This window comes from Danio rerio, chromosome 7 (assembly GCF_052040795.2).
Source record: "Danio rerio strain M-AB ecotype USA chromosome 7, GRCz13ab, whole genome shotgun sequence".
In the NCBI taxonomy this organism is placed as follows: Eukaryota; Metazoa; Chordata; class Actinopteri; order Cypriniformes; family Danionidae; genus Danio; species Danio rerio.
In genome coordinates this window covers 10,594,804-10,618,864 of record NC_141027.1, presented here as the reverse complement: position 1 = coordinate 10,618,864, position 24,061 = coordinate 10,594,804, and the positions used below count along the sequence as shown (strand labels likewise).

The 24,061-nt window shown below is 38.7% G+C and overlaps 1 protein-coding gene and 1 long non-coding RNA gene across 3 annotated transcripts in view; one reads left to right on the top strand and one right to left on the bottom strand.

The window, feature by feature from the left end:
* Nucleotides 1–19,973, top strand: part of ctxnd1 (cortexin domain containing 1) — a 41,012-nt gene extending 21,039 nt beyond the window's left edge. Inside the window, exon 3 of one of the 2 annotated variants that reach the window (XR_015495219.1) lies at nucleotides 15,612–19,973. Coding sequence is in view for 1 of the 2 variants with exons in the window: in XM_087260585.1 (XP_087116711.1) it covers nucleotides 15,666–15,845 (180 nt within the window). In the remaining variant the exon portion in view is untranslated. The remainder of the gene's footprint in view (nucleotides 1–15,611) is intronic. The other variant, XM_087260585.1, reaches the window with a different exon arrangement.
* A 411-nt stretch (nucleotides 19,974–20,384) lies between these two features.
* LOC141375304 (uncharacterized) lies at nucleotides 20,385–21,383 on the bottom strand. Its single transcript, XR_015495372.1, has 6 exons — nucleotides 21,278–21,383; nucleotides 21,097–21,185; nucleotides 20,916–21,004; nucleotides 20,735–20,823; nucleotides 20,566–20,642; nucleotides 20,385–20,473 (listed from the first exon to the last, which is right to left on the bottom strand). It is a non-coding gene; the product is annotated as an uncharacterized LOC141375304 (long non-coding RNA).
* Nucleotides 21,384–24,061: the final 2,678 nt, after the last annotated feature.

Below are 24,061 nucleotides of genomic sequence, written 5' to 3'. Positions count from 1 at the left end.
AAAACTGAGTCAAAGGCTCATAAGAGACTAATCAGAAGGAAAATGAATGAATGAATGAATGAATGAATGAATGAATGAATGAATGAATGAATGTGTGTGGTTCTGCTGTTTAAGTGTCAGGTTTCACAAAGTTTGTGAATCTGAAAAGATTTTGTGTGTTTCACTGACTTCAACTCACTTGCTGAGAAAGATTTTATCTTCAGACTGGTGCTCTGCCATGACAATAGTTGATCTGAAAGAGACAAATTAGACAAGATGAGCACTGAAATGATTAGTGTTGCATTATTAACATATTTCATATACTCGCTTTAAGAATCAGACCACAGTCTTACTACTTTAATAATTAAAAAAAGAGCAACTACAGTATTTTAGCCAAAACTTGGCTGCCATGGTAGATTTGTGAGAGGGATTGCTATGCATTAGCATTTATATTAACTAGTAACTCACAGACCTGTATGCTGCAAGTCAATTAAAACCTTTAATATATTTGCTCCATAATATATGCACCGTTTGAGATGGCTAATCAAGCTGGGATTCAATTGCTATATTATTGCTCACGATTCACTGTTCAAACCTATAATCTCACAGTATAACTCATCACGGACCATTTATGCCAGCAGCTGGTGTTTTATTTAAGCTCGATGTGCATTAAGCAAATACAGCTAGCTTCAAAACTGCAATAGACAGTTTGTTGAATGCAGTTCGCTTACCTATGTGCAAATATCAGCCTAGGCTCATGGGAAATACAACCTACATTTGTACGAAATGTAAAATTGGTTGCTCTCGGTACGTTTCAGATGAGAAATCCACTAGAGGGCGCTGTCTTTAATATTGGGAATCTAAAATAAGTTACGTTTAGTTGTAGATTTCAAATATGTTGTCCTCTCGTACATGTCTACAGGAAGGTGGAACTTGTCTGAAATCACTGACCTAAACCCTTTCCTAATTCCAGCAGTTTTTATTTCTTATTCTGTAACAAACCAGACAGAATAACAGAGGTGCTGGAAAACAAGGACAGTTTATTAGGTATAGTTCAACAAAGGCAGACTGCCACACGCAAAACCCAGGCGGTGCGCAGCACTGGATACCTCACAGTTCTTCAGATGAAAACAGATGGATCCCACAAGAAAGGTCAGTGAAGGAGTAGAGGAGGAGAGCTGGCGTCAGCTGAAACACCCCGGCTGGGGATCAGATGCAGACAGGCACTTGAAGGCTGGTTAAGCAGAGTGTAGGTGAGAGTACACACACACAATGATCGCACACAGGACAGGACTTACTGGGCTTGACAACCGTGGGGAGATCCACAAACTTCGAGGTTAAACACAGAAGCGATATAATAATCTGACACAGAAACGGAGAACATAGAGCAGGGGTGGCCAACCCTGTTCCTGGAGAGCCACCTTCCTGTAGATTTCAGTTGCAACCCATATTAAACACACCTGAACCAATTAATTAGGACCTGAACACCATGTGATAATTACAGACAGGTGTGTTTGATAAGGGTTGCAACTGAAATCTGCAGGACGGTGGCTCTCCAGGAACAGGGTTAACAACCCCTGACATAGAGGATTAAGTAGGGACATTAATAGGCAATAAGTGGCAACAGGTGCTAATGCAATGATAGTTAATGGGGAGAACCTGCTGCTGCGAGACCAAAGGGGCAATACAGAGTGATAGAATTAACGAGATCCGACCTGACTCCTGTTGTACAAAACCCGTATTCCAAAACCGAGATACGTACCCCAAAACCATGACTTCAGTCCACCGTATAGTATTATTTTTTGAGGACATGAAATGAAGAGTTTGGTTCCAAAACTCTATATATCCAATAAGATTATTTTTTAAATAAAACTTTTTTTTTTTTAATCAAGAAAGTGGCAAGTTGAAAAACACTATTTTCGGTTTTGAACTTTCATGTAGTATCTTTAGGTTGTAATTACATTTGAAAAGTGAATTCCAGATGTTGCTCTTTAAAGATTTATTATAAAATGCAATAAATCTATCACACTTTTTCTCTCCAAACTGCAATGAATGTACACTCACCAGCCACTTTATTAGGTACACCTTACTAGTATTACCGGGCTGGACCCCCTTTTGCCTTCAGAACTGCCTTAATCCTTCATGGCACAGGTTCAACAAGGTGCTGGAAATATTCCTCAGAGATTTTGCTCCATATTGACATGATAGCATCACACAGTTGATGCAGATTTGTCGGCTGCACATCCATGATGTGAATCTCCTGTTCCACCACATCCCAAAGATGCTCTATTGGATTGAGATCTGTTGACTGTGGAGGCCATTTGAGTACAGTGAACTCATTGTCATGTCCAAGGAACCAGTCTGAGATGACTCACGCTTTATGACAGTGCGCGTTGTTATAAACCCCAGTATTTTAAGGCTCGTCTAGGGAAGGGGTGAGCAAAATAAAAGGACATGCAACTTGAAAAGTAAAATTCTCTGTTTATTTAGAGACCACAACATAAGTGTCCTATCAAAATAAAGTGGCAACAAAAATATAGATAATTAAACAATATTAATCAACCAAAATAAATACTTAAACAGACATACAGAGAACATAAAACATAGATAAGCCATAGATGAACCATAGATCAACAATGAATTAAATAAACAGCAACAACCAGGGGCAGACTGGCCATCAAGCAATTTTGGCAGTTGCCAGAAGGGCCGGACCATTTTTTAAATGTGGGCCGGTCAGCTATTTTATTTTTTATTTTTTATTTTTCCTATGTATTGTTTTTTAAATATATGCAGCTTTTATCTATTGCGAGATGTGAATGTTATGATGATGATGGTGATAATAGTAAAAAATAATAGTAATGTTAAGCATTGGCCCAATCGGCAACAACCGGCTGGTTTCGAGATGGGCCGACCCAATCTGAGGTTACACAGACCTAATCAAATTCTGGCAAGAATGTCAAACAAACAGTAAGAGCAACACAATCTAATTGTCAGAGATGGACCATAAAAAGGGAAAGGCAGTCAAGTCAGACATTGCCAAATACATACAATTAACTGAAAGGGGGCAGTGCAGTGGCGCAGTAGGTAGTGCTGTCGCCTCATAGCAAGAAGGTCACTGGTTCGAGCTTCATCTGGGTCAGTTGGTGTTTCTGTGTGGAGTTTGCATGTTCGTGTGGGTTTCCTTTACAAGTCCAAACACATGCTATGGGTGAATTGGGTAGGCCAATTGGGAATTGGGTAACCCAGTATAATGGGTTGCAGCTTTGAGGGCATCAACTGTGTAAAACATATGCTGGATAAGTTGGCGATTCCCAGATTAATAAAGGGACTAAGCTGAAAAGAAAATGAATTACAGGATTGCATTTATAAATGGGTTGTTTTTGTTCCAGTCACATACATTAAATGTTTACCCTGTAGAAAAATCCAGCTTAAACCAGCCTAGGCTGATTGGCTGGTTTTAGCTGGTCGACCAGGCTGGTTTTAGAGGGGTTTTGGCCATTTCCAGGCTGGTTTAAGCTGGACATAGCTGGTTTTGGCTGGGCTCCCAGCCTGGCTAGGCTGGTCAAGCTGGTTTTAGCTGGTCATCTCCCAGCCTGACCAGCTAAGACCAGGCTGGAAATGGCTGGAAACCAGCCTGGAAATGGCCAAAACCCCTCTAAAACCAGCCAACCAGCCTAGGCTGGTTTAAGCTGGATTTTTCAGTAGGGTAAATATCTCTTAAATATGGTACTGCTTATTTAATTTTACCATCTGTACACCAATATAAGTAGTGAATGTGCGTGTCTTTGGGTGGGGCTGTGTCGGTGTGGTAAGGTGGGCTGGTGTGTGGCTACAGTGCCAGGGCTGATTTTTAGTCCCAGTCCGCCCCTGGCAACAACACCAGCATGGCTCCTCAGCAGCGGCTGCACAAGACGCGCACAGAAGTTTCAGACCTTCATCAGGACAAAATACGTAGAGATTCTCAACAAGTACGGGTCATACTCTCAAGAGAGCAAAGATCGAGAGGATCAGTCAGACGTGCTGGAAAACAGAGAGCCACCCTGACACACACTCAGCTTCCGCTTATAAAGCCGCCAGTCAAAATTAGAGCTGTAGTTGCGAGTGCTCAGGTTTGCGACGCAGTTTGCTGTTCATTGGAGCGACGGATTTGCGAAACGGCAAATCAACAAACTATGTCTGTAACAAGGGAACTTGCGACCTTGGTTGGCTAACGGTGGTTTTGGAAAAGGCACCCCAGAACCATAACATACCGGACCACTCAGTGGAAACGGGCCAAAACTCAAATTCAAATAATTTTTGTATTTTCCAATGTGAGCTTCATCTCCATTTTGGGTCATTTTGCCCTGTACAAAGAACCCTGCTTAATAATCTGGAAGCAAAACAAAGCCATCTCCTGTTGGCTATCAGACCACAGCGCTGAAGAGATTTTATGTTTGCATCTGTCTCAAATGTTTGATATATTCCCAGAGCTGCTTGACATGCCACGCAGAAGTGTTGTTTCTAATTACAGCGTCAAGAATTGTTTTTTGCAGTGAGAAACTTCCAGAAAAGTAAACCAATTTATCAGCCCTTTATCTCCTTTCATACGGGACCTGGAGAGATAAATGGAGGAGTCGCTATAGCTAGTTATCTGAGATAATCTCTTTTAATTTCAGACTGTCTGTGTTTGCTTTCACAAAGTGGTTTGTAAATGATTTCGCCGAGTCTTTGAAGGCCTGTCTGCAGACTCGGGTTCATTGAGAGATGAAAGGTTTCATTCTCCATCTTCTCTGGTTGCCGGGGACAAGCTGTAATTCTCTATTAAATTGCTAATGCGGTTGCCAGGGTTACTGTTGCCTGTGTCCTTGAGTGAACACTAATTACTGCTCCAAAATAAGACCCTACAGCAAGTGCGCTTAAAGACCGGACCTCAGCGAACACTGAAAGGGCTTGATGAATGTTGGGATAATCCACAAACCTGCTGACACAGGTGGAATGCGGAGCGTGTTTGGATGAGGCCTCTGATCATATGTTTGTTTCAATATGAAAGTATAGGGTCTGGGTCTGTTTTGTGGACCACCAGTGAGTCATTATACTGGTGGTGGTCATGGGTTGACATACACTCATCTGCCACTTAATTAGGTACACCTATCCAACTGCTTGTTAATGCAAATTTCTAATCAGCCAATCACATGGCAGCAACTCAATGCATTTAGGCATGTAGACATGGTCAAGCCGATCTGCTGCAGTTCAAACTGAACATCAGAATGGGGAAGAAAGGGGATTTAAGTGACTTTGAAGGTGGCATGGTTGTTGGTGCCAGATGGGATCTGGTCTGAGTATTTCAGAAACTGCTGATCTACTGTGATTTTCATGCACAATCATCTCTAGGGTATACAGAGAATGCTCTGATAAAGAGAAAATATCCAGTGAGCGGCAGTTCTGTGGGCGCAAATGCCTTGTTGATGCATGAGGTCAGAGGAGAATGGCCAGACTGGTTCCAGCTGATAGGAAGGCAATAGTAACTCAAATAACCACTCGATACAATAGAGCAGGGGTGGCCAACCCTGTTCCTGGAGAGCCACCTTCCTGCAGATTTCAGTTGCTACACTTATCAAACACACCTGAACCAATTAATTAGGACCTTAACACCATGTGATAATTACAGACAGGTGTGTTTGATAAGGGTTGCAACTGAAATCTGCAGGAAGGTGGCTCTCCAGGAACAGGTTTGCCACCCCTGCAATAGAGGTATGCAGAAGAGCATCTCTGAACTCCCAACGTGTCCAACCTTGAGGCAGATGGGCTACAGCAGCAGAAGATCACACCGGGTGCCACTCCTGTCAGCTAAGAACAGGAAACTGAGCCTACAATTCACACAGGCTCACCAAAATTGGACAATAAAATATTGGAAAAACGTTGCCTGGTCTGATGAATCTCGGTTTCTGCTTTCTCTCGGATGGTCGGATTAGAATTTGGCATCAACAACATGAAAGCATGGATCCAACCTATCTTGTATCAACGGTTCAGGCTGCTGGTGGTGGTGTAATGGTGTGGGGGTTGTTTTCTTGGCACACTTCGGGCCCCTTACCACCAATTGAGAATCGTGTCAACACTACAGCCTACCTGAGTATTGTTGCTGACCATATCCATTCCTTAATGACCACAGTGTACTCATCCTCTGATGGCTACTTCCAGCAGGATAACGCGCCATGTCATAAAGCACTAATCATCTCATACTGGTTTCTTGAACATGACAATGAGTTTACTGTACTCAAATGGCCTCCACAGTCACCAGATCTTAATCCAATACAGCACATTAGGGATATGGTGGAATGGGAGATTCGCATCATGGATGTGCAGCCAACGAATCTGCATTAACTGTGTGATGCTATCATGTTAATATGGATCAAAACCTATGAGGAATATTTCCAGTAGCTTGTTGAATCTGTCCATGAAGGATTAAGGCAGTTCTGAAGGCAAAAGGGGGTCCAACACGGTACTAATAAGGTTTGGTAGGTTACCTACCACTGCCATAAAAAATAACAACAATTGGTTGGTGCCAATAGCCAAGTGGTTAAGTGCGCCGACATATAGCACCATGGTGCTCACGGCGACCCGGGTTTGAGTCCCGGCTCGAGGTCCTATGACGACCCTTCTCCTCTCTCTGGTCCTAATACTTTCCTGTCTGCCCCTCACTATCCTATCCCAATAAAAGGTGAAAAACCCCTAAAAAACATAATTATTATAAAAATAACAACAATTCCAAATGTTTATAATAAAACCTGGGACAAATCTGTATTTTTTTCTGAATTTAACATTTATAGATTTGTCGATATTCGCCCCAACATTGGTTCAAAACCATAATTTGTTTTAAGACAGTAAAAAGACAAATAATGCTATTATGATATACATCACCACATGAAAACAAAACATTTTCCAATGAATTTTACCAATTAATTGTTCATTAAATAATTAATTTTCTTGTGGGCTTAGTCCCTTTAATAATCCGGGGTCGCCACAGCGGAATGAACCGCCAACTTATCTAGCAAGTTTTTACGCAACAAATGCCCTTTTTCCACCCACAACCCATCTCTGGGAAACATCCACACACACACTCATACACTACGGACAATTTAGCCTACCCAATTTACCTGTACCACATGTCTTTGGACTGTGGGGGAAACCGGAGCACCCGGAGGAAACCCATGCGAACGCAGAAACGTAAACTGAGCCGAGGCTTGAACAAGCGAACCAGCGACCTTCTTGCTGTGAGGCGACAGCACTACCTACTGCGCCACTGCTTCGCCCCTCATCAAATACAAATGACAAACTTAACTCACCGTTCTCATCACGTTTTACTAAATCTGACTGGATCTTCAGGATTGTTTGTCCATTTTGTGTATTTTGTCCAACTAGAAAAAATTTAAAACAATTAGCACATTATTTAAATGAATAACAATCACAAACTATGCTCTACCACATTACACATTGCTTTAGAAAGTAATAGAAAGCATCATAATAAAAAAAACATGATATATTCCACCAAGCAGTTTAGTATTCAGTGGCCGAATGTACATTCTGATCCATTCCCAGTGTTCATTGAGACTGTGTTGCGTTAAAATGGGGCTCATTTAAGTTTGTTTGGAAAAGCACTATGTCATCATATTGATATCCAGCCGCATGCCTGCTGGTGAAGACTCGGTGAAGCATCTCGTATCGAATTTGGCACTCAAACGCACTGTGATAAATGAGATATTTTCTGAATATCGACTGAACTGCATTACAGAACATTATAGCGTTAGACCTCATTATGTAGTTCAAGTACACTGAAAGAACATTTCCTTTTTCTTCTATACACTTATGATAAGCAGGAATTGAAATCCTCTTCAAAAACAGTGTATTTATAAATTTTAATAAGACTAATATGTGGGGGGAAATGCTGGCGTTGCTTTATAAGAGAGAAAATAAAGATGGTAAGGCTAGCTTTTATTTTCAAGCGAGATGTTTAATGTCTTTCTGTGTTTCCTCATTAACTTCACGTAATATCACTTTAAAAATGACATTTTACGTTGAGTTTTTATTGTCTACAAAAGAACATTGTTACCTGGTAGAACTGGAGGACTAATAGAGCGCAACTGCAACCTTTTCAGCAGTCCTGCTTTCATATTTTTCTTCACAGAGATGAAAAAAATTACTCAATAAAGCTTTCTGAAGCATGAAGTGAACCTGCCAGATCTGAGATCAATCACAACATTACAAACTTTGACAAGAAAAAGGTTGGTTGTGCTGACATCATAAGCATTCAAAATGTCAGAGAACAAAAGAAATGCAGAATTACATATTAAGTCATAAATACATCTTATATTTGAAGTCAAATATTATGTGAAATACAAATATATATATATATATATATATATATCTGCAAGGAACATTTTAGTTAACCAGTTAAACTCTGCTATTATTTTGGGATTTCCGCCTTGATTTCGCCTACCCAAATTTAAAAGCTTTCTAAATCCACATGCAGAGGTGTAAATCCAAAAATTTGGTATCATTTTGAAGAAAACCCTTTGACTTTTCATAAAACACTATTGAAAGTGTTTAAAATATCTGTATATGTTGTCTGTGTTATAATAAACACCTAAAAAAAGAGGCGCTTTTGGTATTTTCTTTTTTATAAACTCAAATTTGAAAGTGTACCTTTTAGGCTCAGTGTGGTCTAGCGTGCTGTAATTAATTTTTTAATTTTTTAATCTGGTTCCTGCACATGTCTAATCATAGGAGAAAAGAAAAATGTCTCTACCATATTCTATGCAAAAGTTATTGTATTTCAACTGATGAGAGGTGCTGTACAAGCCACAGGGATTGATCATTGTTTTCATATTTCACTATTCTTTTGTTTAATCAAACATAATTCACTGTGTTTGGAGCACGTCAGACATATAGAAGGATTACTTATGCATATCACCTCAAAAACAGAGGAGACATGGCCCTGAAGCACACAGCATAAGGTAAGAGATGACAGCTGTCTGTGCTATCTGGGGCTGCTTATTAATCATAAATGTATTGTTTTCATTACTGCGCCATGGAAACACCGAGATTCATTCAACAACTGTTTGATGAGTAAATATAATTCAGTAAAAAGAATGCTAGAACTGTATGAGCACCGCCAAGAGCTTTCATTTGAGCTATAACTTGTACATGTGTCATATGAAAAATATGAAAATGAACCAATGTAAAATACTCAGCTCGGGTATCCAAAATACTGTGTATTTAAGTGTAAAAACTTTTGTACAGTAGAATAAAAACCAAAATAATGCATATGTGCATAAAAGATAGATTCTACACTTTTAAACAAAACCTCTTACGGGGGTCTGGTGCAATGCTGGCCCTTTAAATCCTAAAGCAAAAGTCGATGTCGTCATGGACCCGGTCCCGGAGTTCTTTTTTATTATGCTATAAAACAAGACTTCATTTATTAATTTTCCTTTGGCTTAGTCCCTTTACTTATAAGAGGTCTACACAACAAAATGAACCACCTACTTATCCAGCATATGTTTTACACAGCGGAGGCTCTTCCAGCTGCAACCCAGTACTGTGAAACACCCATACACTACGGCTAGTTTAGCTTATTCAATTTATCTATAGCGCATGTCTTTGGACTGTAGGGGAAACCGGAGCACCCGGAGGAAACCCATGTGAACACTGGGAGAACATGCAAACTCCACACAGAAATGCCAACTGGCCCAGCAGGTACTTGAACCAGCAACCTTCTTGAAACCCTCCTAAGATAAAAGAACTCCCTAATAATTCTAATATGAATTGCTAAACTAAGCGTTTTACAAATGCAGAAGATCCATTATGTAACAGCTTCCTGTCTTTTTTTGAAACAAAAATTGAGGACATTCATCATCAATTACATACAAATATTTCAGCCCCTGACTTCAGCCAAAATGTTTCTGAAATCATCACACATTTCTCTTTTGATACTTTTACCTTACCATCTACTGCTGAAATAGTTGGTCATATACAGAAATCTAAAACTACCAACTGTCTGCTTGATCCACTTCCTACATGCTTAGTTAAGACCTGTCTTCCATTATTGTCCAAACTGATTACTAACATTATTCACAAATCACTGGATTCTGGATCTGTCCCATCTTTACTTAAAACTGCTGTAATCACCCCAGTACTAAAAAAACCTGGAGCTGATTCATCCAATTTGGCCAACTATAGACCAATTTCCAATTTGCCATTTATCTCAAAAATACTGGAAAAATGTGTTGCATCTCAACTCCATAAATACCTTGCTAATAACAATTTGTTTGAGCTCTTCCAGTCTGGTTTTCGTCCCAACCACAGCACTGAGACTGCTCTTGTCAGGATCACTAATGATCTACTATTGGCAGCAGACTCTGGTTTACTGTCAATTCTTATTCTCCTGGACTTGAGTGCAGCCTTTGACACGGTTTCGCACGAGGTTCTTTTGAATAGGCTTGCCTCACTAGGGATCTCTGGCACCCCTCTTTTATGGTTGAAGTCATATCTTGAAGATCGTACTCAGTTTGTTCAAATTAAAGATTTTAAGTCAAGATCGCAGATTGTCACTACTGGTGTCCCACAGGGTTCTGTACTGGGTCCACTCCTGTTTATCATATATCTACTGCCTCTTGGTCACATTTTCAGAAAATACAACATACAATTTCACTGTTATGCTGACGACACTCAACTCTACCTGTCCACCAAGCCCTCCTGTTCTTTTCCTCCTCCTGCTTTGAGCAGATGTTTAGCTGAAATAAAAATCTGGCTTTCAGCTAACTTTTTAAAATTAAACAGCGACAAAACTGAAGCCCTTCTCATCGGCACTAAAAGTGTTTTGGATAAAGCTGATAAATTCACTATAAACATTGATAACAGTACAATTTTTCCCTCCATGCAGGTAAAGAGTTTGGGTGTCATCTTGGATAGCACACTCTCATTTGAAGGTCACATTAATAATATTACACGTACTGCATATTTCCACCTGCGTAATATCACTCGTCTCCGCCCTTCTCTCACAACTAATAACACAGCAATTCTCATCCACGCATTAGTTACTTCACGTCTTGACTACTGTAATGCACTTCTTTCTGGACTTCCTTCCAAACTTCTCCATAAACTCCAACTGGTTCAGAACCATGCAGCTCGTGTCATCTCTAGGACCCCATCTCACGAGCACGTCACACCACTCCTCTATCAGCTTCATTGGCTTCCAGTAAAATATCGAATTGATTTTAAAATATTACTTCTAACTTTCAAGGCACTCCATAATCTCGCTCCTCAATATCTCACTGAACTTCTCCATATCTACACCCCTTCTCGTACCCTTAGGTCAGCTAACAACTTCACTCTGGCACCACCTCGCACTCGACTGAGCACAATGGGAGACAGATCTTTTAGCTCTATGGCTCCTAGGCTATGGAACTCACTTCCATTAGACCTTAGGAGCAGTGATAGTCTTCACAATTTTAAATCACGTCTAAAAACCCATCTTTTTAAGCAGGCTTTTACTTAACAATTTTTTATCATGTTTTTATTATGTTCTTTTTCGCTATTGCGTTTTAACTTGTTTGGTCATTGATTGTTTTTAGTAATTTTTAAGTTGTTTAGCATGTCTGATGATGCTTACTGTAAGGCGACCTTGGGTGTCCAGAAAGGCGCCATTTATAAATAAAATGAATTATTATTATTATTATTTATTTTAGAAACTCTGGTGATTCTTGTTTCCTTCTAATGTGGACACAATAAAATCGAGCGGAGCTGCAGTAAATGAATAAAAGTGCAGATATTGACACGCAACCTCCTCCTAATCCAGCAGCAATCGACTATACGCCTGTTCTCATATCTAGACATAAAAACAAGGAAATAAAATCCCAATAAAACGTACTTGGCACCTGGGCTCATCGATGCATCTGAATTAAAGCAGTTTAGCAAGCGATCAGTTATTGTCAGTGATCTGTACTGAACTGACTGCGGCTCAAAAGAGACCATTGTGTGCAGCCTCATCATGCAAAACGTCTTCATCACTACACACTTCTTTTAAATTACTAATAAGCCCGAACACAGTCATAATGCGCATTTAATGAGCTCATCAATGATTCATAAAGGCCATGAATGCAGCACACGGCATGATTACAAACTATAAAACGCATTACTGTACAACAGCAGATGACTGATAAACATTTAGTTCTTCATTTTGCACATTACGTTCATTTATTTATTTGTTACGACGCCCAACGCAAAGAAACATACAAACAAAAAAACATCCTCAGGGGAAAGTTACATGAAAAGTGATGAGTAACAAAGAGTAAAACAGAGTTTGCATGTGTCCAAATGATACTTTACCTCTGAAGTTTTAGTTAGGAATGAATCCTTTTCAAATCTCTTTTAGAAACTTTCTATTCAGTCTGGCTTGTTAATATCATACGTATTTTATGGCCTTGACTATTATTTTGTTTCTTAACATGTACTGTATCCATTATTCCTCTTAATATTTTTATTATTTCTATATATGCAGTTTGTTTTATGTAAAGCACTTTGGTCTGTCTTGTGTCTGTTTTTAAATGTGCTTTATAAATAAATTAACTTGAAATCAGTCATGAACACTCACCTTTCTTATGGTGGAGTCATGAACACTCATTTATCTTATGGTGGAGTCATGAACACTCATTTATTGTATGATGGAGTCATGAACACTCATTTATCTTATGATGGAGTCATGAACACTCATTTATCTTATGGTGGAGTCATGAACACTCATTTATCTTATGGTGGAGTCATGAACACTCGCCTTTCTTATGGTGGACTCATGAACACTCATTTATTGTATGATGGAGTCATGAACACTCATTTATCTTATGATGGAGTCATGAACACTCATTTATCTTATGGTGGAGTCATGAACACTCATTTATTGTATGATGGAGTCATGAACACTCATTTATCTTATGGTGGAGTCATGAACACTCATTTATTGTATGATGGAGTCATGAACACTCATTTATCTTATGGTGGAGTCATGAACACTCATTTATCTTATGGTGGAGTCATGAACACTCGCCTTTCTTATGGTGGACTCATGAACACTCATTTATCGTATGATGGAGTCATGAACACTCGCCTTTCTTGTGGTGATCTTTCAATAAACGTGAAATTTTATTGTATTGATTCTATGTCATATGTTTATTTCAAAGTGTGGCTCAGTGGTTAGCACTGTCACCTCACAGCAAGAAGGTCGCTGGTTCGAGTCCTGGCTGGGCCAGTTGCCATTTTTATCTGGATTGGGCATGTTCTCCCCATGTTGCCATGGGTTTCCTCAGGTTGCTCCGGTTTCCCCCACAGTCCATGAGCTATAGGTGAATTGAATAAACTAAATTGGCCAAAGTGTATGTGTGTGAATGAGTGTGTATGGGTGTTTCCCTGTACCAGGTTGCAGCTTTCATTTGCTATATGCCCTTAATGTCATTGTATTGTTTACAAATTTTTATTCCTTATGTATGTTTTTAATTTATATTTTTAAGACCACATTTTGTGTACAATTGTATATATTTTTCATTTTCTTTTTCTTAAAACTCTACTTTAATATTAACATTATATGTTAGGCACCTAGGGTCTGAAAGTAACGTAATTTCGATTCTCTATATGTCCTGTACATGTGGCTGAATTGACAATAAAGCTGACTTTGACTTTGAAAGGGCATCCGCTGTGTAAAACATATGCTGGAATAGTTGGTGGTTCATTCCGCTGTGGTGACCACTGATGAATAAAGGGACTAGGCCGAAGGAAAGTTAATGAATGAATGTTTATTGCATTGTTTATTTATTTACTAGGGTTGTCGTGTGTCACCATGACAGTGTTTTGTGTTTGTATGAATGACTCAGGGCACATTATATGTCATTCTATTATTTAATAGTTCTCTTTTTTGTTTTGTTTCTTTTATCACCTGTATTATGACGGTGGTTGTCCTCTTGTCAGTATATATTAAAGGTACAATATCAATTTTAGTAGCAGCACACCAAGTTGTGTTTAATGGTCTAAAATTAAACCTTTTTCACAGTTTCACACTGTACCACTTAACTTAATTTCTAGAATTAATTATTTGGACACTATAAAATGAATGAGGAACACATTAAATAATGTTGTTGTATTGTCTGCAATGAAACACACATTAAATAAATTTAGAAATCACTTCTTTCTGTTATGTGCATCTTCCAAACTGTCCCAACTTTTTCTGATTTGGGGTTGCACCGCTGAAACACCTTTGAAGCAGCACAGACAGAATTGAAGGATTTGGATTTCTGCTTTCCAGTCCAGCTCATCATGGACCAACGTTTATCCTTTTCATCATCCTGTTTCTCAGTATTTAACTGTGAATTGATTTTAATTAATGAATAAGTTAACACATTGCTTAATATAAGAATGTTCAGTGCATTTGCCTGTCTCTTTATACCTATTTTCAGGAGCCAGCAAACTAGGTCAGAGGTCATGGAGACCTTGAGTGGAACTGAGGGCTGAGGACTGGAAGCAACTGTTTCTATTGTTATTTCTATGAGTTAATACTGTCTAAAATGGCTAAAGGGATTTTTCTATTTTTACGGTTAAATCTTTTAAAGTGATTCTACTTTTTATTCAAGATAGACTTTGTGTAGTAAGAATGTAACTGCCTGAATGTAGATTATACCGGTTTTTAACCAGTTTCGATAAAGACGGCAGACAGTACACTCAGCCTTGGATAAGAAACAGATTATACTTTAAGTGTGTGTGTGTTCTATTTGATTGTTGATCCGTTTCACAGGTCTGGAGCCAGCTCTAATCAGTCTAAGGGATGTCTGACGTTTATGCTTAAGATATTGTTCAGAATATACGCACAAACCCCACGTGGAAATGTTCCTAGTCTACCTGTGTTTTAACCAATCAGGTTAGAACACCTGTATGTGTGACGCAGTTAATGACGTTATGTGAGAGTATAATTGTTATTGTTTGGTGATTGTAAGCAGAGCGGCCTAGGAACTCATTGCGAGTGTTGAAGCTGGCTTCTGCTGATGAAACTGCAAACTATCTTCAGTAAACTTGATTTATTTATTTAAATCTCTGACTCCGGCTCTTCTTCATCTACCAGACTGGTCATTCTTTGGGTTAAACTGTAAATTATCCCTACAGACTGTAAAAACATGTCCTGATGTCTCTTATGATTCAACAACAGACCTCTCCAGATAACTTTAAGCTGTACTGATTTATACGCCCTATTCACACGGGGCTTCAGCGTCAACGCTTGACAGAGGGCGTGTCTGAAGTTGGAGCTGAAACGATCGTCATAGAAGCGTCAGCCAATGAAATTCAGTCTGCAATAGGCCACTGTCTGAGCTGGTGTATTTGCATACAGCGATCTGATTGGCTGACGTTTCCGTCGGCGCTTGAAAAGTTGAGCTAGTCCCAACTTCTGCAGCGAGGAACGCTTCTGAAGCGGCGCCGACGGATCCACAATGCAGTTCGGCAACGCCTGATGTCACCCATTCAAAGTGAATGGGAAGCGTTGACGCTGAAGCCCCGTGTGAATAGGGCGATACAGATTCATATACAGCTAATTCACTCCTCTCTCCATCTCAACATCACAGATAAGTGATCAGGATGGTGGCGGAGGCCTGGACTGATGCGGACAGACCGAAGCGATGGAGGAAACAACGCCCGACCCCGCCTTCGTGGACGTGGACCAGGGTCTGACCCTGGCATGCATCGCCTTCCTCTGTCTGCTGCTGGTGGCCATGATCATCCGCTGCGCCAAAGTCATCATGGACCCGTACAGCGCCATCCCGACATCCACCTGGGAGGAGCAGCACCTGGACGATTAGCAGATACAACTCATCCAATCGCATCACTTCCTTCCAATAACCATGCCCATGCTGTCAGTTTCTGGTAGAAACATGCTTCGATCAATATTATGGGATACAGTCATCTTCTCTACACACAAAAACCACATTGCAACAATCCTCCAGTTTTGAAGACATCGTTATGGAATCTGACTTTCTAATTCTCTGTAACCAACACTTGGGGTTCACTAACATGATATTCCCTCCAAAACTGAAGCACACAAAGTCAAAATTGGACCCTTTCAACCAATGGACGTTCTTACAAGCAGTGCATCTTGAATTTATAATGTAGAGCAAATGTATATTTTTATATTTCATAATGCTATACGCATCCACACTACACACTCCTAGCTACGCAAGCTCAATTTTGTATGCAAACAATGCTGCCACAAGAGGGCACTATAAGCTGATGAAAACATTATCTTTTACTGTCGAATTTCTCTAAAGGCCGGGACACATCAAGCCGATGATAAACAACTAGCGCTGATGAAAACCAACTGCGTTGTCGCCTTGCATTGACTTATGTCTGCTCTCGTCTGGACCAAAAAGCTGCGCGTGACCACATCAAACAGACAGCAGCCGACTTATTTGAGAATGCCTGTTCTGCACCTGTGTGAAAGTAGTTTTCTTTTTCGCTTGCAAATATTTAATATAGCAAAATTACAGCCAGCCTCTATGTGATCCTTCTTGATTTGAATTGTTTATTAGCTACGTCACTTCAGTTTGTGTTCACACGCTCTGATTTGTTGCTGAATAACCAATTAGAGAACTCTCGTAAGCCAATGACCAACATGGATTTTACATGTTGAATCAAGTCAATGAGCTCAGACGTTAACCCAATATGAAGAGTCATAACCACCGCTTACCAGCAGCCCAATGGCTGACCATCCGCTTGGTGTGTCCTGGCCTTTAAGCCCTAAGTATACTTTTTGTACATGTATATTGGCGCAAAGATGAATGCACAGCCTTTCGAAGTATATTTCATTTGATAGCGTGCACGAACACAGGTGCTCAACACATGCACGCTAGAAAGATTCATCCTTGTCCAGCGTCTGCGATTTTTCTCACTAAAGGACTTTGCACACAGTCCGATTTTAATATGTGTTTTTCTCAAGCTAGACATTTGTCACGCACAAAAACCTCAGGGTTTGATGCGTTTTAATGAATCTGTAATTTGAAAAAGAAAAAACTAAACAATACAAAAAAGAAATCTTCACACAGTGATGATCTATTTTTACACCAGTGGCATAAGAAACAGAGGTGCCAGGCACTCAACCCGGCATACAGCAGTGGTTCTCAACCATCTGCCACAATCCCAGATGAAGTGGATTAATTTGTCAGACAACATTCTAGATAAGGGGTCGGGAACCGTTTTAAGTAAAAAGCCATTTTTTTTTTTTTTTTGGCAAGCGCATTTTTTTTTTTAAAGAGCCACTGGGGTATATATATGCATATACAGTTGAAGTCAGAATTATTAGCCCACCTTTGAATTTTTCTTTTTTAAATATTTGCCAAATGATGTTTAACAGAGCAAGGAAATGTTTACAGTATGTCAGATAATTTTTTTATTCTGGATAAAGTCTTATTTGTTTTATTTCGGCTAGAATAAAAGCAGTTTTCAAATTTTTAAGCAACATTTTAAGGTCAATATTAATAGCCCCTTTGAAGCTAATTTTTTTCAATAGTCTGCAGAACAAACCATCGTTAGGCAAGTTATTGTATAATGATGGTTTGTTCTGCAGACTAATTACCCTAACCTGCCTAGTTACCCTAATTAACTTAGTTAAGCCTTTAAATGTCCCTTTAAGCTGCATAGAAGTGTCTTGAAAATATCTAGTTAAAGACAGTAAATAATATTTGACTAGATATTTTTCAAGACATACAGCTTAAAGTGACATTTAAAGGCTTAACTAGGTTAATTAGGGTAACTAGGCATGTTAGGGTAATTAGGCAAGTTATTGTATAACATTGGTTTGTTCTGTAGTCTTATAAAAAATATATAGCTTAAAGGGGCTATATATATTTTCTAGCCAAAATAAAACAAATAAGACTTTCTCCAGAAAAAAAAAAAAAAACATTATCAGAAATACTTAAAAAATGTCCTTGCTCTGTTAACCATCATTTGGGAAATATTTAAAAAAAGGAAAAAAAATCAAAGGGGGCTAATAATTCTGACCAATTCTGGTCGTATCAATGATTTTGTTTATTTTAATAAAAGGAATTGTAATTTTATTTTTTCTTCTGAGCCATAGGTTCCCTAACACTGTTCTAGATTTGGGCTTTTACTTGCTTTAGATGCGAAAAACATTAAAAAGGGCCCCATCTGAAATTCTAAAATGTGATTGACACAGCGTAAGGTCGTATTTATTTTTTACAATTCAAAAACAACATTTCGAACTCTCAGTGTGCAACGAACTTAAGTGTTATGAGCAACAAAAATGTAGGCATCTTTTAATCCCGTCATTGATTCTTTTTCCAAGAAATCTTGAATATATAAATGAACGAAGAGCATTTCATTCTAAAACTATTTTAAAACAAAAACACACTAGTGTAAACAAGCATCTGAGTTAGAAAGTTAGTTTACAGTCAATGTTTATTTATTATTAATGGCACAGAAATTTGCTGTTAACTCTAGCCCAAACCCAGCCGATGGGTAGTGACATTTGTTAAACTGAAGGTACACTAAATACAATGGGACTGCACACTTGCAATGCACTAGTAAAGCATTAACATGGCTTTTAGACCCCGTTTACACTAATGCATTTTCGTTTTAAAACGCATCGGTTTTGCTAGGGTTTTGCCATCCATCCACACAAAGCTGGAGTTTTCGATTGCCGAAAACGGAGCGCTTCGAAAACGCTGGAGAGCGTTCAATCTAAAACGCTGCTGCTCCGTCTCTGTGTGGATGGGGGAAAACAGAGACATCTGAAAACGGAGCCGGGGCTGCAGACAATCGCCTCTCTGATTGGGGCTTTTCCTCAACATTAAGTAGCCTAACGTTACACAGTTCAGTCTCGCATCCTCTCCCTGTAAGTTCAGACTTCGCAAGTTTGATATGGAAAACAGACCCTCGAGGGCATGTCCGGTAAATCTTCAAAGGGAACAGTGTACTTTATAACCTTATTCACATCATCCTGGCTACGTTGTTTCACTTTCTCAACAATAAAATGAAAACATGATTTAAGGAACTGCCTATTTTTATTTTGATTTAAACAACTTAACAGACAGCAGAAATGCTGAGGCGTCGTGCTGCATCTTCACTGTGTGCAAATCTATAATAAAACTGAGCCTATATAACATCACTGCCTCCGTCCATTTTCATTGAAAATATGAAACGTATCCTCTGTTTGCAGTTTTAATAATAAATAATAGCCATTATGAAAGTATAACGCACATTAAGTTTATACATTAGAGGAAATAAAGGCTAGCGATCAGTCAATATACAGAATGTACGTGGTTACATTAATTACTAACTTATCTTTGCGCTCAGCCAAAACACGTTGTGAACAAGTAATCGATTCAAAAGACCAAAGTCGGGGAATATGTCGTTTAGATATCGAAAACAAGATTAATAAATATCACGTTTAGCAAATATAGTGAGATTAGATCCAGCGGGAGATGCTTGATGAGCAGTCCGAACAGCACAGCTCTCATCTGGGTAGAAATGCTGCAGCGCTTGCCCGAGAGTGTGTGTGTGGTCACGTGATGTACGTTTTCAGCGTTTTGGTGTGGACGGAGAGCAGTTCAGAAACGCTGGGTAAAACCCTAGTGTAAACGGGGCCCTAGTCTCAAGACAAAACCTTGGATGCCATAAAGATTAAGCTACTGTTGCATTCCTCTTAATGTTGCCTCTCATTTACGATCTGACTCTTTAATGTGGTTTGATTTTGATCAAGTGTTTGCATTTGCAGAGAGCTACAGTCTGCACTGCATGATATCAAGTGCCTCGGCTGAAGTCATAGAAGCAAAGTCATGAATGAATGAATGTATCCTCCGTTCATGTGAAGGACAAAAACAACACAACTCATGTGCCGTGTGTGATGAGAAAATGCAAGCGTGCTACAGTACATGTCTGTCCTCAACTGCAATAAAGATTATAATAATTACAAATATAGTTTTTGGTGAATCATTCTCATCCTTTGGAAATCTTCAAAAGATTTCTGCAAAACCTAGGGGGTCTCACTACATTAAACTGGCTATTTATTCTCAAAAATAACTATTTTTATATGTTAATCTGACCTGCGATATACCAGGGATATTTATTGATTTTAAATATTCTGTTCACTTATTATTTTTTAACACTATACAATAATACTCAACTGTGGTTATTAAACTAAGCTGCCAATGAAAACATGTAAATCATTTGTTAACCGTAGCTCATGTGAATATATTAGTGTTTAACAGAATGCATTGACGCATCATGTTTAAATTGTTCTAGGTAAGTGAAAAATCCTCAGAAATGGTTTTACAAGTCCATTTATGCTTCTAGAAATTGCCCGTAGAATAAAAGCTCTGTTTTACCTTATTTGGAAGGGTCATGTATATTAATGAGCTCTGCTTTCATGCTGCTCTCAACTTATCTCTTTAATGCTTGCACAGTGTAAGGTACTCTGAAATACACACATGCAAAATAATTACACTTTAACTGTCAGACATGTTTCAAATATTTGAAATTGGCCCTAGAATGAAAGCACAGTTTTACCTTATTTGGAAGGGTCATGAATATTAATGAGCTCTCCTTCGGCTCATGTCTCTGATGCTCGCACAGTCTAATGTACTCTGAAATACACACATACAAAATGATTACACTTTAGCTGTCAGAAATGTTTTAAATATTTGAAATTGGCCTTAGAATGAAAGCTCAGTTTTACCTTATTTGCAAGGGTCATGAATATTAATAAACTCTGCTCTCGTACTGCTCTTGGCTCATGTCTCAGAGGCTCGCACAGCTTAATGTACTCTCAAATGCACAAATACAAAATAATTACACTTCAGATGTCAAAAATGTTTTGAATATTTGAAACTGGCCATAGAATGAATGATCAGATTTACTTCATTAGGAAGGATGATGAATATTAATGAGCTCTGCTCTTATGTTGTTCTCAACTCCTGTCTTTAATGCTCACACAGTTTAATCTACCCTGAAATAAACATATGCAAAAAATTTATACTCCAGCTGTTAGAAACATTTGAAATATTTAAAATTGACAATAGAATGAGAGCTCAGTTTTACCTTATTTGGAAGGGTCATGAATATTAATGAGCTCAGCTCCCATGCTGCTCTCATCCTATGTCTCTGATGCTCCCACAGTGTAATGTACCCTGCCATACACACATGCAAAATAATTAGACTTCAGCTGTCAGAAATATTTAAAATATTTGAAATTGGTCCTAGAATAAAAGCTCAGTTTTACCTTATTTGCAAAGGTCATGAATATTAATGAGCTCTGCTCTCATGCTGCTCTTGCTCATGTCTTAGATGCTCGCATAGTGTAATGTACTCTAAAAATACACACAAGCAAATCCTTAGACTTCAGCTGTCACAAATATTTGAAATACTGAAATTGGCCTTAGAATGAAAGCTCAATTTTCCTTATTTGGAAGGGTCATGAATATTAATGAGCTCTGCTCTCATGCTGCTCTCAGCTCATGGATCTGATGCTCGCACAGTGTAATGTATTCTGAAATACACACATGCAAAATAATTAGACCTCAGCTGTCAGAAATATTTAAAATTGGTCCTAAAATGAAAGCTCAGTTTTACCTTATTTGCAAGGGCCATGAATATTAATGAGCTCTGCTTTCATGATGCTCTTGGCTCATGTCTCTGATGCTTGCACAGTGTAAGGTACTCTGAAAAACACAAATACAAAATAATTACTTTTCAGATGTCAAAAATATTTTAAATATTTGAAACTGGCCATAGAATGAATGATCAGATTTACCTTATTTGGAAGGGTCATGAATATTAATGAGGTCTGCTCTGATGCTGTTCTCAACTAATGTCCTTAATGCTCACACAGTGTAATGTACCCTGAAATAAACATATGCAAAAAAAAAAAATCATCCTCCAGCTGTTAGAAGTATGTGGGATAATCAGATAAAAAAAAGTGCATATTATAAGACAATGAAAGTGTTTTCTGACCTTGCGGCATGCATATCAGCCTGTTGTTGGAGACCCTTAAAACTAAAATATGACCTTCTATACTGCATAACTCTTTAACAATCATTGCAATAAGAATGTTCAGCCATAAGCCTACTAAAGAACATCTCAAACCCTTAACCTGCCAAGAAGGTCTTATCTCCACAACCAGAAGTGCTCGCTTAGATGTTTTTTACCTTCCTCACAAAGAGTTTATAAGAAAACACAAGCTGTAAATTAAAAAAACAGCAGCACAGAGGAGCCTGACATCAATTCTTGCTGTTGTACGGACGCGTTATGATCACTTTCATTAAAAACAGATTGATGTTTCTTTTCCTCCCATCATCACTCCCCCTTTTATCTCACACACTCTGGAAATGACCTGATGATTCAGCACAGTGAAAGCACGAGTTGTCCATCATAAGAGCCACAGTTCTTTCCTCTAAATACGCCGGTATTTATTTCCCCCAGAGTGATCAATCAACCCAAGAAAATCTCCGCTTTTCATTTGCTGTTCAATTCATTTAAACGCCGCAAATCATTTTCCTGGCAGCGCCGCCAACATTTTACTTAACTCTTATTGAGGTTTGTAAATATAGCCGGGCCGTATGCTTAAAAACAAATCCTTTTTTTTCCATCTTTATTCAGTTTATACTGTGCAAAAACCTGCCGTCGTGGAATCCTAATTTGAAATAAATCAGAAAGACATTATTATTTCTATAGACCATGATGCAAAGTACATTTCTAAAATGATCAAGCAGCACTTTCAAGGGTTCAATTACGCTCAGTGTAATTATTTCAGTAAGAGTACATTCGCCTAATGGAATTATTCATCAAGCGAAGCACAATAATGTTTTGCACAATCTTCAATTTCCAGTATGAAACATCAAGTAATGAAATAAGAGCTTCATTGTTTGTGTTTTTTTTTTTTTTTATCTCAAGCACTCTTTGTGAATGTGAGAGTGTATGGATGTTTCCCAGTATTGGGTTGCAGCTGGAAAGACATCCACTGTGTAAAACATTTACCAGAAGAGTTGGCGGTTCCTTCTGCTGTGGTGACTTCTGAAATTGTGATTAAGCCCAAGCAAAATTACTGAATGAATGAACATATAACAATTAAGTTGTCCAAAAACAACCTTAAGAATCATGCTGTTTCAACTCATTTTAAATAAGTAGTTTGAACAAGCAGAAGAAGTCCTTGTGTGAGTGTGTGAAAGCCTTCACTTAGAATGAGTTCTTTTCTTTTTAGAATTATTAATTGCATTTGATGACTGATGCAGATTTCAGACCTGTCCATTTGTTTTACTAAAGTTTACTGAATTCTAACTTGACTTATTCCACAGCCTCAAAACAGATCTGAGACTTTTCCATTCATCATGCAGAGCCATTTCAATGCAGGCAGTTTAATAGATAGAGGTGTCGCAGGCCCGAAACTGCTTTTGCGTAACCTAATTCATCTTATCAAACCGTCATCCTCTCGCTCTTTCTCTGCAGAGCCTTTTGAAGTCTAACCTAGAATTAATATGCTTGAATTTTCATTTAAGGCAATATTTCTGTGAAAGGATATGCCAGACTTTCAGAAATATAATCAGGCATTTCACTTTATTAATTATAACTTTATCATTTGTGCAATGCTTGTAATTGCTTACAGAACTGGAACAATTGTTCTGAGAGGTTCTGAGCGCAATTACCGTTGATATATTTATACAACTAATCATTTACTACACTCACCGGCCACTTTATTAGGTACACCTTGTTGAACACCTTTTTGACTTCAGCACTGCCCTAATCCTTCGTGGCATAGATTCAACAAGGTACTGGAAATGTTCCTTAGAGAATTTGCTTCATATTGACATGACAGCATCACACAGTTGCTGCAGATTTGTCAGCTGCACATCCATGATGCAAATCTCCACCATATCTCTATTGGATTGAGATCTGGTGACTGTGGAGGCCATTTGAGTACAGTGAACTCATTGTCATGTTCAAGAAACCAGTCTGAGATGATTCACACTTCATGACATGGTGTGTTATCCTGCTGGTGGTTATAAAGGGA